The 13886-nt window shown below is 41.8% G+C and overlaps 1 protein-coding gene across 1 annotated transcript in view; it reads right to left on the reverse strand.

Moving 5' to 3' along the window:
• Window positions 1–1430: 1430 nt before the first annotated feature.
• Window positions 1431–13886, reverse strand: part of LOC133005520 (protein phosphatase 1 regulatory subunit 12B-like) — a 12489-nt gene continuing 33 nt past the window's right edge. The window contains exons 1-7 of the mRNA XM_061075225.1: window positions 13366–13886; window positions 8616–8632; window positions 8383–8509; window positions 7376–7480; window positions 7181–7231; window positions 6989–7039; window positions 1431–1748 (exon numbers count right to left, since the gene is read on the reverse strand). The exon at window positions 13366–13886 is cut by the window's right edge and continues 33 nt beyond it. Coding sequence (XP_060931208.1) covers window positions 1662–1748; window positions 6989–7039; window positions 7181–7231; window positions 7376–7480; window positions 8383–8509; window positions 8616–8632; window positions 13366–13467 — 540 coding nt within the window. The 5' untranslated portion in view covers window positions 13468–13886 and the 3' untranslated portion in view covers window positions 1431–1661. The remainder of the gene's footprint in view (window positions 1749–6988; window positions 7040–7180; window positions 7232–7375; window positions 7481–8382; window positions 8510–8615; window positions 8633–13365) is intronic.

The following is a 13886-nucleotide window of genomic DNA, read 5'->3' on the forward strand; positions in this document are numbered from 1 at the left end:
CTCAATTTCACAACCCAGTTTTGCCAAAAGTCAAGTGATGGTTTTTTAAATAGAATTCCCAAAGCTTTGGATTGTGCTCGATATTGAATATTAGACAGAGTTATGGAATCTAAAATGTCGGTAGTGTTTTATCTCCCGGTGGATGATGTTGATCTTAGTGTTTTTATTACCGGCTCAACCAGATCGGGTTTATTCCTTTGACAGAAACAACATATGAAGATCAAAACTAAGAGACACATAAATAAATAAATATATCTCTGTTACAAAACATAATATAGTACTCAGTTTCTTCTGTGTAGCCATTCTGAGGATTTGATAATCATTATTATTTAACTGGAAAATGTAAAAATAAAAAGATCCTCTATGAAGCACATGAAAAAACAGCTTCTGAAACCACAAATAGCTGCGACACAGAGATTGGAAAATAATCGATCATACTAAAAAAACATATATAATATTCTGAAGGTGATACCAGTGATGCCTCTGTCATTTCTGTACAAAGTGCATCTCAGGCACGTTTCTTAAAAACAAGCCTTGTTAAATAACGGATTGTGATTAACAGAGCTGGCTGCTGTTGCTCTGATGATGTATTAAAAGGTTTCTAAAGGAAAGTTTTACAGTTTAAACACTTCAGTGAGAAGTGAAAACAGAGGATTCCAAAGATTTCAGCTGTTTGGATTTCTGACACGGTATCTTAGAGATTAAAGATTTTATCCTTCAAAGAGAAAATCGAAATTGTATCGCAGAAATTGCATCTGCAGCACCAACACTTAAATTATCTGCTGGAACAGAAGCTCCTTGGTCAGTTCATTTTACCCATTTGGTAAAATATTTTGAATGATATAAAGATTTTTTCCCAAAACAAGAAACAATATCAGCCGAGTCTCATCGTATCTCAACCGAACGTGAAGAAGAACTGAATCAAACAGGCTTCATGTTATAACATTAAATGTTGTAATGTTATAACATGACATATAACTGTGTTTCAATATAAGACATTTAATGCAGTAAATATATTTCATGGTTGTGATGATAAATGTTTTATCGCGTGACACATTTTCTGTCGTAATTCCTTGAAAACATCTTGTTCTAATGATAAACATTTCTCGATATAATTTGCGGTTGATCAATTGTTTTTTTCTTTCGTGCCCTCAATAAACTAACGTAGCTGATAACTGGAGTAATTAACAAATAAAATCAATGATATAATTGGTTTCTCTCTCTCCGTTTATAAATAAGACAACGTTAAAAAACTTCTGCAGTGCAGGATGTGACAAAAAACGTGACTTTATATTAGATGCAAATCCTTCATGCAAACCCCTGGACTTGTTTCAACAAGGTATGAAACAACCTAGTTCTACTGGTCCCTATTTGATTAATATGAAATATGAATATATGGCAAAAACGGCACTAAATAATGAAGTAGAAACAATGATTGTAACTCCAGCGTACATTGTGAAACATGTCTTAAAACTTCTAAACACCTTTTAGAACTTCACCAGTCGCCAGTGGGAATTTATTTCTGCAGCCAAGATGGCCAATCACCATTATCCACCATAACTCAGAGAGGAGTCACGACTGGTGATATCTGGGGAAAATGAAACTGCTGTTTCAGGGTCGGAGTGTCCACACACAGAGAACATAGGGCCTCACATATCATTTCATTTCGACAGTTTGCTGATGACTCGGATGAGCGCCCCGTTCTCATCCTTTAGCCTCTGGTTGTCTGACTTGAGCTCTGTTAAGATCTGGGAGAGCAGAGGGAGAGAAGTGATATCAGGAAACCGTTAAAACTTCAAAGATACACTGCACAGTCTAGGTTTCAGTAGTTTGTGGAGAGAAAGTTTTCTGATTTAAAGCCTCAGGTACAATGAGGCTGTTCATCAAATAACTTGGATCACTACTAAAAAACAAGTTGGTCTCAAAGTTTTTTCTCAGTGGAGTTGGAGGCCAGGCAATGAGGACATGCTCTGCAGCAGCTGATCATGCAAGTGAGACGTGACTTTGACGGATGAGAAGTGAAAGAGAATGAAGTCAAAAAGAGGGAAGCTGAGAAAGGGTCAAACCTCCAAAAACTAGGTCTCGTCTCTCACGAGGAGCAACGACTAAAAATAACCGTCGTATTTGTCAAAGTTCTAACCCGCTGCTCTGATGTGACACGTAGAAGAAGAAACAAAGGAAACGAGCGAAGGCACCGACACGTTCAGAACCTGTGGGAAATCACCTCTCATTTTCTTTGTAACCTTTTATTAGGTGAGGGAAAAAATGATTATCGAAACATTCAGCTCAGAAAACGTCCTGATGCTGTTAAAGGAATAATTCGACATTTTTGAAAAGCATCTTTTCACTTTCTTTCATTCTAGCACTATACAGTACCTCTAAAGATAAATAGATAGATAGATAGATAGATAGATAGATAGATAGATAGATAGATAGATAGATAGATAGATAGATAGATAGATAGATAGATAGATAGATAGATAGATAGATAGATAGATAGATAGATAGATAGATAGATAGATAGATAGATAGATAGATAGGTAGATAGATAGATAGATAGATAGATAGATAGATAGATAGATAGATAGATAGATAGATAGATAGATAGATAGATAGATAGATAGATAGATAGATAGATAGATAGATAGATAGATAGATAGATAGATAGATAGATAGATAGATAGATAGATAGATAGATAGATAGATAGATAGATAGATAGATAGATAGATAGATAGATAGATAGATAGATAGATAGATAGATAGATGGATAGAGGGATGGATGGATGGATAGATAGATAGATAGATAGATAGATAGATAGATAGATAGATAGATAGATAGATAGATAGATAGATAGATAGATAGATAGATAGATAGATAGATAGATAGATAGATAGATAGATAGATAGATAGATAGATAGATAGATAGATAGATAGATAGATAGATAGATAGATAGATAGATAGATAGATAGATAGATAGATAGATAGATAGAAATATAGACATATAGATAGATAGATAGATAGATAGATAGATAGATAGATAGATAGATAGATAGATAGATAGATAGATAGATAGATAGATAGATAGATAGATAGATAGATAGATAGATAGATAGATAGATAGATAGATAGATAGATAGATAGATAGATAGATAGATAGATAGATAGATAGATAGATAGATAGATAGATAGATAGATAGATAGATAGATAGATAGATAGACAGATACAAATATTTTATTTGTTGCTTCCCTGACGGTAAAAAACAAACAAATCTTAAATCCACAGAGAAACAACAGGAGTCCCATCCCTGTGTCTGTGTTCTACACGACTTCATTGTGAGTCTAATGATCTCACACATTTCATTTCCTATGGAAGATTGACCACAGAGGCTGTTTTCTTGGCAAACAACTCTGCATTGATTACACAGCACATTACACAGGACCTGCCTGTATTTATTTCACTGTTTCCACACCGGTAACTATCATAACATGCATTTATTCTCCATGCAGCCGAGCTACTGTTGATGTGTACTTTACCAAAATAATGCAGTGATCATGTCATGGGAAGCCCCGTGCAGAATGAACGTGGGTAAAAATACACTTCAAAGGGGGCTTATGAGAGACGTTGTAGAGAAGGGAGGGGATCAGCAGGGCTCTGATAGTCATATAGGAAAATAGTGTTTTTTTAAAAGAGTGCAGGGGAAGATGCATGCAGTGTTGGAGGTGTGTGAACATCAGGAGGGTGCAGGACCTGCCTGAGAGGAACACAGCAGAGGACGAGAGGCTGTGGAGGCACCAGAAGGACAGAGGAGTGCAGAAGTTTTGTGGCTGAGGAAGGGAGAGGAAGGGGAGGAAAGGAGGACAGGCGGTGTCGGGGGATCAGAGGTCCTCCGTCTCCGGCATGGCGGCCGTCTCAGAGAGGCGGGCGAGGACACGCAGCATGGCTCTGTTCTCCGCCAGGAGACACTCGTTCACCCTCCGCAAGGTGTGGACCTGAGCCAGAGCAGGGAAAGTCTGCACAGAGGAGGAGAGAGATACAGAGAGGAGGAGGACAGAGAGAGCGTGCAGGGAGGCAGGCCGTGTGCAAAGAGAGAGAGCTCACATAGAAACTGTTTACAGGGAAGAAGGGGGGGAGAAGAATCTGGATCTGAGACACGTATCAGAGCACTTACAGAAACAAATATTTACCCAACCAGGAAGATTTGAGGAGGAAGAGAAGAAGCTGCCACAAGCAAAGCAAAGTTTAAAGCCAGGTCTCCTTCGGTTTGACCCAGGGACTGAATTTAAAGATGGACGACATGAATGCAAGTGCAAACGTGAAGCCAAAACATCTCAGTCGCCACCTGGTGGATGGAAGCAGTATGCGTCTCAACCCTTCCTCCTACATGTTAACGGATGGGACACGGACCAAACTAAAAAGTCAAAGTTCATGTTAAATACATTTTTCTCGAACGTGATTTCTGTCATTTTTGGTCGTTCTTATATAAAATCACAGATCGCAAATTATGTGAATCTCCCCCTGGTGGCTGACTCCAAAATAGGTCACAAACCCAGCCTCCTCTCTTTGGCACGTGGACCAACCATGACATTTCTCAGAGATAGATTCTGTTATTTTAGTTACTTATCACACTGTTGTATATTTTCACTCATTTTATTTAGTTATTTAATGCAATAAAAAAAAGGCTAGCTACATTTTTGGACAGTGGGAGTAATTGGAGATGCGCCGTCCATCTGTATAAACAGTCTATGGTTTTAGCTCATCATCGGTGTGTGGAGAGCGGTGAGGAGCTAAAGTGTTGTTTTAAACATTCGGAGAAGAGAGGGAATTAAAATTCATAGAAATCCTCATAAACTCTAAGATTTCAGACTTTACGCAGGAGCCGAGTCGCTTCTAAGTCAAAGGGATGGAAATTATTCCTCCCTCTCCTCCCTCCCTCTGTACCCACACTACTCCTGTCCTGACTTTGAGGTAAACCCCAAAGTGGCTCAACAGGAAAGTTTGTGGTTTGACACCATTCCTGGGTGGAAATCACAGAACACACACACACACACACACACACACACACACACAGACACACACAGAGGACACAAGACATAAATATGACAGAGGATGACATCAAGGCAGACATCCAGCTCCCTTCTCACAACAACACAACACATTTCTAAAAGAAGAAGCCAGCCTGTGTTCGAGACCCAGATGTTCATGCATAAAATGTCCTCTGGAATAAAACAGTTTCTGTAGAGGTGCCCTCAGCCAGAGGAGAGGAAAGGGCAGAGTGAGGTGAGACCACTTTAGTTTCATTACGCTCCCTCAAATTGGAGCTCTCTGTCCTACACAGTCGCTATCGATTAACTTTCAGAAGCTGTTTGTGCTAATTTAGCTTTTCCTCTAATATTTATATAATATAAAACCCTGAAAAGACCACGTGGACACACATTTAAAAGGGAAGACAAGGACAAACGGTGCCGTGGATGTGAAACACCCGGAACTTGACCCAGTTGAATGCAGAGCCACAACACCAGCAGTTTCACACCTGAGAAGTTCAGAACCCAAGCGGCTCCCCCTATGGGCAGGAAAAGTAACAGCAGCAGCTTTATGTGTCTCAAAGGTAAGGTAGCAACGCTGTGTTCACACCAAATATGAAGCAAATATTATCACGTTATGATTCTCGCAGGAGTTTGGCTGCAGGATCATTAGGAGTAAATATTCACGAGGATACACATCTATTTCCCCCTTTGAATTAGCTCGTATGTGATCTCATTGTGCGAGAAATCCACGTCGCAATTTGATGTGAACACAACAGCAACACTTGTAAGTTAACTCTCACTTCAGTGTGAGTGTTAAAATGACAGCATCTGTGATTTGGTTTTGCTTTTTGAAGACAGCATGTCAATGGGCGTTGCTGCTATTTTTCCTTTCCACCAGGTGGCGTGGGTTTTACACGTGTGCGACTAATCTAACATCAACTGAACAGCTCCCCCCTGTGGCGGATCTGTATTGTGCGATACAGGAACAAGTGACTTTGTGGGTTTGTGACATTCCAGCTCCCTGAGGTGAGAAGTGATCAGCTCTGGTATATTCGAGCCTAAAATGTCCACACGTGATAACAGAATCAAGTGAGGTGACAGGCAGGTGTCGATCACACCTCAGCGTCATAGCGACCACTCACCATCCCCCCTCCCCTGAGAACAGCCCGCCCTCAGGGCTGGTACCCACAGCGGAACCGCAGTGGGGCGTCCTGCTGAGGGAACCACGACAACATTGGTGTCAAACATCTGTTGCTGGCGAAACCACACTGTTCTCTTCAGAGCTGGCAAATTATATTTCCACGCACCACTGCCATTACTTCCCTCCTCTTGAGGAACATAACAATGTTGCAATGATTTTACATAAAAATTTAACTTTAACCTTGTTGTGTAATTTTCCTCTCTACTGCCTCTGCACAGAATTAAGCGCTCAGGCCTGAAATCCCTCTGCTGCGATGTCCTGTGTTGCTTTGTGAAGCAGAGAACACACAGCGCGGCGCAGGAATGTCTCACAAAAGCAGGTCTTTTGCTCTTGGACGGGGTTTCGGTATTCAGCTGGAACTAGGTCACAATGTTCACCCCAACAGTGGGATAAGTGGAGCAGGGGAGCAGCAGCACAGGCTCCTCCTCAGCCTGGCAGGAAGTGGCCCAGCAGAGCACTGTGGGTAATGAGCCCAAAGCATTAACCTTCCTTCTCCTTGTCTCCAAACCCACCTGTCTGAGCACAACCCAGGAGAGTATTTATATTTATATATATACATATGTGTGTGTGTGTGTGTTTTACTTTGTAAAAACCCTTCATGTGCTACATTTAGCATGAGTGAGAGGGACTTGGCTGGAGGTTCGCGCTCTCAAAGACTGTTATTGTTATTGTTGTTGGGCAAAAAAAACAAAACACAGACATGTAGATGCCATCATAACCCCGGGTGATTATACGCATTTTATTTTTGCAGGGACTGACCTTTATCTCCCCCTCCATGTCTGACACTCTTTTCTCAAGTGCTTGTTTTTCCTGTAAACGAAGATGAAACAACTGAGGTAAATAACGCTCTGTAAAAGGGCATCACTCTATAATTAAAGACAAAACTAAATTATAAAGAACAAGACCAAGGCCCTCTTTGATAAATGCTAAAAGGTTGCAGAGACAACTCACCCTTTTCTCCGACTCAAGTGCCGAAGACTTCTCTGATATCCTCTCGTGCCTCTGCAGGTCAGAATGATGCTGTTATTGTTAATATCTTGGATTCATGAAGTATTCAGTCGTGACCTTTCTGCTGCACGCCAGTGGGAAAATACCCACGATGGGGCAGCAATGACAGGAGACGACTGAACCTGACAGTATGTGTACCTGAGTGACTTTCTCCAGCTGAGAGCGAATCTTGACCAGTTCTTGTTTGCTGTCGTTCAACCTGGACTTGAGCCGGTCGTTCTCGTGCAAAGCTTCAGCATACATCTGAAAACAGAGGAAAATGAAGATGGAGGACAAGCGCTAAAAGGAGTTGTATTTACATAATAGGATGTATTTAGTCTGCAAAAAAGATTCTGCAATATCTAATGAACTAGAAAGGCCCAATGGTCCCTTTAAATCTATCCGTGAATTATAACCATCGACTGTATAAATTAGAACTCTGAGTACATTTACATTTACTAACCCATTTTCAAGTATCTGTACTGTACATGATATAAGATTTATTCACTTTTATTCCACCATATATCTGCACATTTTGTATTTGTACTTTCTATTCTACTACATTTTTTACAATGCATATTATCACTACGCAGTCACGTTGTTTTAATATTTTTGACAAAGTAACCAATAATGTGAGGGGAGTTGGTCCAATGATCCAATCAGAGCAGGCAGGGGAAATTAGATCCCGCCTCCTGCAGCAGCAGCAGCAGCAGCCTCACTAATGAAGGAGACTGAGATAATGATGGAGTAGACAACTGCATCAGGGAATAGATGCACTCGGCAAGTACTTGTTTACATTTACTCAAGTAGAAAATGTGAACAATGTGATGCTTTTAGTTTTGCTTTTATTTGATTACATTTTTATTTTTATTTATTTATACACCTCTGAGCACGCACTAGGAAATCAGGGAAATGCCCAATTTCGCAACATTAAATAAAGCGAATAACAAATTCCTGAATCCGCCCCAATCTTCATTTTCCCAAATTCCACCAAGTTTCAAGGAAATCAGTAGTTCTCGTGTAATTCGGCCGAAAAACAAACACTCACAGACAAGGGTGAAAAAATCTCTCCATTAAAGTTAAATTATCTCTCCATCTGTTTGCCCTTGTAGGAGCATTATAAACACAGACCCTGCTTAATACCCTTTGAATCAAACAGTCACCACCTTCTTGTAGTCTTTGGCGCTGGAGTCTGGGTCTTTACCCAGCGAGGCCAGTCTGGTCTCTCTGCGTGTGTACGAGCTGGTACGGCCCAGTGGTCTGTCCGTCGCACTCTCTCCACTGGAGTCGTATCTGGAGGCGACACACATCACACTCTGTAAACCATGCTGCTGAATCCAGGACATTCAGTTATTTATTTCAGGGAATTGAGGATAAAAAAGCAGCGTCTGATTCTTACCTCGACAGTCTTTCATGCTGGAAGACAAGAGAAAGAAAAAAAACCACGTTAGCTTGATCACAGCATGAGATGGATCCAGATTCATTTGTTTGATAAGAGCAAACAGAGGCTTGGCAGTCGGTGAAATATTTTCCCATCCTGCGACAACAAAGAGGAAAAACAAAACTTCCAAGTGAATTATCGCAGTGTGTTCAGAGGCCCCCCCCCCGAGGGCCCCGGCAGGAGAGAGAGAGGGAGTGAGCGAGTGCAGAAGTGAGACACAACTCAGGCCGTCAGCGCGGCGACAGGGTTCACGCGGGTCAAACTTTCCCGGTGAGCCCAGTTAATCTTTTGGAATAGGAGGCCGCAGCGCAAATGCCGGCAGCATCCAGATGACATCATGACATCAGGAGCTGAGTATCTCTGGTGTGACGGGTCGGCCGCTGACCTCACACTGCAAACTGAGAGCTGGCAGGCTGGAGCTGCTCCGGTCAACAGGAGCCTGTGGCGATCACACAGCCGACTGAACGTGCTGCTATTTTAATTCAGTTCACTTTTAGTTGTAAAGCGGCAAATCACAACATAGCTTATCTCAAGGCACATATATATATATAGTAAGCTACCTGAGAGATCTTAAAAAGTTAGAGAGCAACTTATACCAAGAGGTTTGGACGTTGTGTGTCTCTAACTTCTGTGTTTTCAGCAGAGACTGTTTATAAAGATGGACGACACGTCTCCACTCCCCCTTGAAGCTAAACTATCCTGGGTACGGGGGCGACCATCTTGCACTTTTGACGTTACAAGATTCTGCCGCAATGGTGACCAGGGGGCGGAGCTTCTACATCGAGGTGCTGTTGACACCTGCTCTCGACCAATCGGGAGTCAGTCTGAGCTGTCAATCTGGACGTTTAACCTAATTTTTATAGCGAAAAATAACTACCGGTAATTCAAAAAAATATACCCGAAAAACGAGTTGGATTACAATGTCAAAAAAATGGTCCCAGGAAGAGGAGGCTAGGTTTATGACCTGTACTGCAGTCAGCCACCAGGGGGTGACCCAGATGATTTGGCTTCACTTTTAAAGAGTTGTCAAGTCGTCCATCTTTAGAGATTTTGATTTTCAGATTTTCAGATTCAGATTTACAGTAAGATGGACCTATTGAGCAGAAACCTGGAGCAGGTGTTGTCTATATCTTTGCCTTCTTGTGCTCAAGTACACGGTGAACACACAGGATCTCCAGTATAGCCTGTAAACATGAAAATATCCAGAAGGTGGTAAACGTGTCCCATGAGAGGAGCATGACTGTAAAAGAAAGAGAGAATATCTGAGGCCAAACTGATCCAGTATCTGCTGTTGTCTCCTTTCACGTTACCCCCCGAACATTCAGAGCTTTGGAGAAGAAACCTCTCTGTTTGGAAACCCGCTGCAGTGAACGTCTTGTGCCGCGGTCGGAGCCGTCGGAGACAAGAAGCAGATGTAGAACACGTTAGAAGCATGTGCGTCGCTCCAGGACAATTTATGTGCAAAAGGAACAGTTCTGCCTGTGCTCGCGTTGGGTGAGTTAGGGGATGTTTCACACAGCGTCGGAGGAGCTATTCCTCAGCAAGTGTTTACATAACTGAGCCAGCGCTGCCTGTCCTTATGTGGTCATGTGCTTAAGCAGAGCTATCCAGGAAAAAACAGACTTCTGTGACCTCAGACGAAGAAAGGGCCAAGGATGGAGGCAAGAGGAGCTCTCACTCGCTCTGATCTCTCCCAGCGCCTCCATCAGATTCGCTGGAAATTCGCTAATCAGCCGGGATGATTGGACCCCTGGCTTTATGAATAAATCATCACGCTCGCACGGATATGAACCACCCGTTTCAAGATTTCTAGTTCATATGCAGAAATATATTTCACAGTAAAGGATTAGGGGAATTGGTGAAATGAGTTTCTTAACTCACTTAATTCCAGTAACATTTCTGATGAGGCCCGTGGGATTCACTCGAGCCTTTTACAGTCAGGCGTGCGCGCTGCTACCATGTATTCCTGCATCGGGAAATGTTTTCTGTTCGCGTTGAACCGGAGCCAGACGCTGAATCATAGTTTAAATTCTATTTCTGATGGCAGCCGCACCAATCGGATTCCCTTGTTAGGGAAAAACAGAGGGAGTCAGAAGTGGCACATGTATGCAGGAGGAGAGAAAGAGAGGGGGGGGGGGACAACAGGGTGTCACACTGTATCAGACGGACGGGTGCATGCCATGACTACGGGCGCTCGGTGAACACAACTGCCTCCAGTTTTATGGTTTGCCAGGACCAACAATATACACCAGCAGGGGAGGGCGCAGAGGGTCAGGGGTACACACACACACACACACACGCACACACACACAGACACACACACAGACACACACACAGCCTGCCTGCGTGAGCTCACTGCTCGGAGGTATAAATGAAATTGTTCACAGCACTTTTCAAAAGCCAATTACCCCTCATCTCACTTCTGTCTCTTTGTGTCCCCGCTCTTCTGTCACAGCATCTCCACCTCAGAGCTGACAGGTCGACTGCAGCAGGAAACTCTCTGCACCTCCTCTCTCTCTCTCTCTCTCTCTCTCTCTCTCTCTCTCTCTCTCTCTCTCTCTCTCTCTCTCTCTCTCTCTCTCTCTCTCTCTCTCTCCATAAAATACTTTTCTTCCACCTACATCTAATCCTACAAGTACATGGTCTACCAACTTGTCTATATATGTACAACACTTTTCTACTTGCTCTTCACCCATTTACTAACACACACACATTCATACAGTTCCTCTATGTGCAGCACTTTCTCCATCACACATCACTCATCCACTGCCAGGTCGGGTTCAGTGTCTTGCCAAAGGACACTTCAGCATGTGGATTGAAGGAGTAGGGGATCAAACTACCGACTTCCTGGTTAGTGGATGCTCTACCTCTTGAGCCGCAGCTGGGTCTTGAGATAAATGTGGACGATCAGGGCAAGATTAATACTGTACAAATGAAAGAAAAATATAAATGTATATTCTGCTGACAACAAATCTCTAAATACTGCTTTCTATATTATACCATTGCAAAACTGTTTTATTTTGGCTTCAATAGTTTTTTTAAATACAAATCTGAGATGTTTGATGGAGCTGCAAACAACCAACAAACTATCTGAACTCATAGAAAAGTATTTCTGTAATGTTGCAAACCAGAAATGTTGAGACGCACGTTTTGTTAAATTATTATGTAAAGTAGCTAAAGCTGTAAAATGCAGCTGAATATTTCCCTCTGAACTCAAAAGAGTAGGAGTAGAATTATAAAAGAGCATAGAAATGCTCGAGTAAAGTACAAATACCTCACATTGTAACATGTGTTGATGTTTCTACCTCTTCCTGCTGCTCACAGCTGTAACACACATTGTGTTGAACCGTGACGATCAGGTTCTCATCAAAACATTGTGACATGAGCTAAAAATACTGCATCAATCCGACTCCCCTCCCTCCGCACGGCTTTGTTTCTCCCATGAACACTTTGCCAATTCAAACTGGGCTGACATCACCGCAAATTAACGCCAGAGCTTCACCAGAGACACAGACACAAGGACACTGACACGTCTTGAAAAGAGCAGAAGACTGGCGGCATTCAGCGGCTGCACTGGGACGCCAGTGTCTGCAGGGTTGCATGACATTTACTGTAGATGTCCCAGCACAGACGGAGTCACTGTCACGGCTCCATATTTTGTGCATCTGTCTGTCGCTTTAAAAGCGTCTGTGACAGAGTCCAGCTCAGTCTGATGCACGGACATAAACACAACAGTCAAACAACGCCCTGGAGAATAAGCCACTTAGACACAGGGAGAGAAATAACAGGAAATTACAGTTTATATCCAAACGTCTTTTACAGAAAGTTTGGTCAGATTCTTCAGAGCCAATACTATCTTTTTTTAAAAATTGATGAGTAACTTAAAAGTATTTGTTCCTTTTTAATCAACTTATTTCAGTGATGATCAAATGAGTGTAATCACGGAAAATACGAAAAACAGGAAATACCTGGATCAGATAGTAATCTTGTTATGAGATGGGGAAATTATGCTTGTTTAACTTTAAATACAAACACAACAGAACTTGTCCAAACAGATGAATGATTTACCAAACTAACAATTAGTTTCTGTGATCAGTTAATCTGCAAGTTATTTTATCTAGAAAATAACATCAGATGATTGGTATGTTGACTATGATACTGAGAAAGATCATGAACAGTTGCAGCTTCTCACATTGAAGATGCTGAAATCACAGACTTAAATTAAAGTAATTAAATTTGACTCATATCAATATTATATTATATTAAAGCAGTTAATCTAGTTAATAACTGTATTAGTTCTACTTCACACAGAGCTTGTATCACTGGCGTTTAAAGTTGCATTCCTTTTGTATTTTCTATTTATTCTCTTGTTTTATTTTCATATTATTTTTATAGTTTGTCTTTTAATCCTGTTCAGCACTTCAGTTAACTGTGCTTGTTTTAAAATGTGTCAATAAACTTCGACATGACTTCCCTTGGCTTGTGCTGTCATGTCTTAGAAGATTTATTCTAAAATCGAAATCTTAAGAAAATCAAACACTTTCTTTGAGTTTCTTCAAGTTTGGATGAACATTCGGAAAAGTAACTTGACTATAGATTCTAATATCAATCAGCTTTAACTACAGATAATTAATTAGACACATCTAACCTGGTAAATTGGTGACACTAGTTCAAAATCTAAAAAGTGTGTAAAACCTACTGTTCTTACTCTGTAGTTTTTGTCTGTAGGGGGCGGAGAGGACGGTGGAGACTCTGTCAGGGACTTTCTGGTGCGGGTCAGGTCCTTGGTGCGTGGGTAGTAGGATGACATCTCGCCTCCTTGACCCTGAACAGGCAGGTTCTACTGCAGCGTTCAGCGAGGAGGCCACCTCCAGATAACAGCTGCACGGACGCACAGATCCCCTCAAGCAACAACAGTGACGCAGATGCCCATGACTGCGTTCCTGGGGAATCCTCAGCAACAGCAGGTGTGTGTGTGTGAGTGTTTGTGTGTGTGTGTGTTTGTGTATAAGCTGGAGAGAGCAGCAGCTATGTACGGAGGGAGATGATCCCTTCCTCAATGCTCAGACAGAGATGATGCGATTTTTTTCAAAAAAGGCAACAAAAACAAGATAATACCTGTTGAACAGAAAAACAGATAAATAACTCTAAAGCTAACAAAGCAAACAAAAGCTCCTCCCTCTTGTCTCCGCTCCGTCAACACTGAGCTCTTTGATAAAAGGTGGAAAA

The sequence above is a fragment of the Limanda limanda genome, chromosome 7 (genome assembly GCF_963576545.1).
Source record: "Limanda limanda chromosome 7, fLimLim1.1, whole genome shotgun sequence".
Classification (NCBI taxonomy): domain Eukaryota; kingdom Metazoa; phylum Chordata; class Actinopteri; order Pleuronectiformes; family Pleuronectidae; genus Limanda; species Limanda limanda.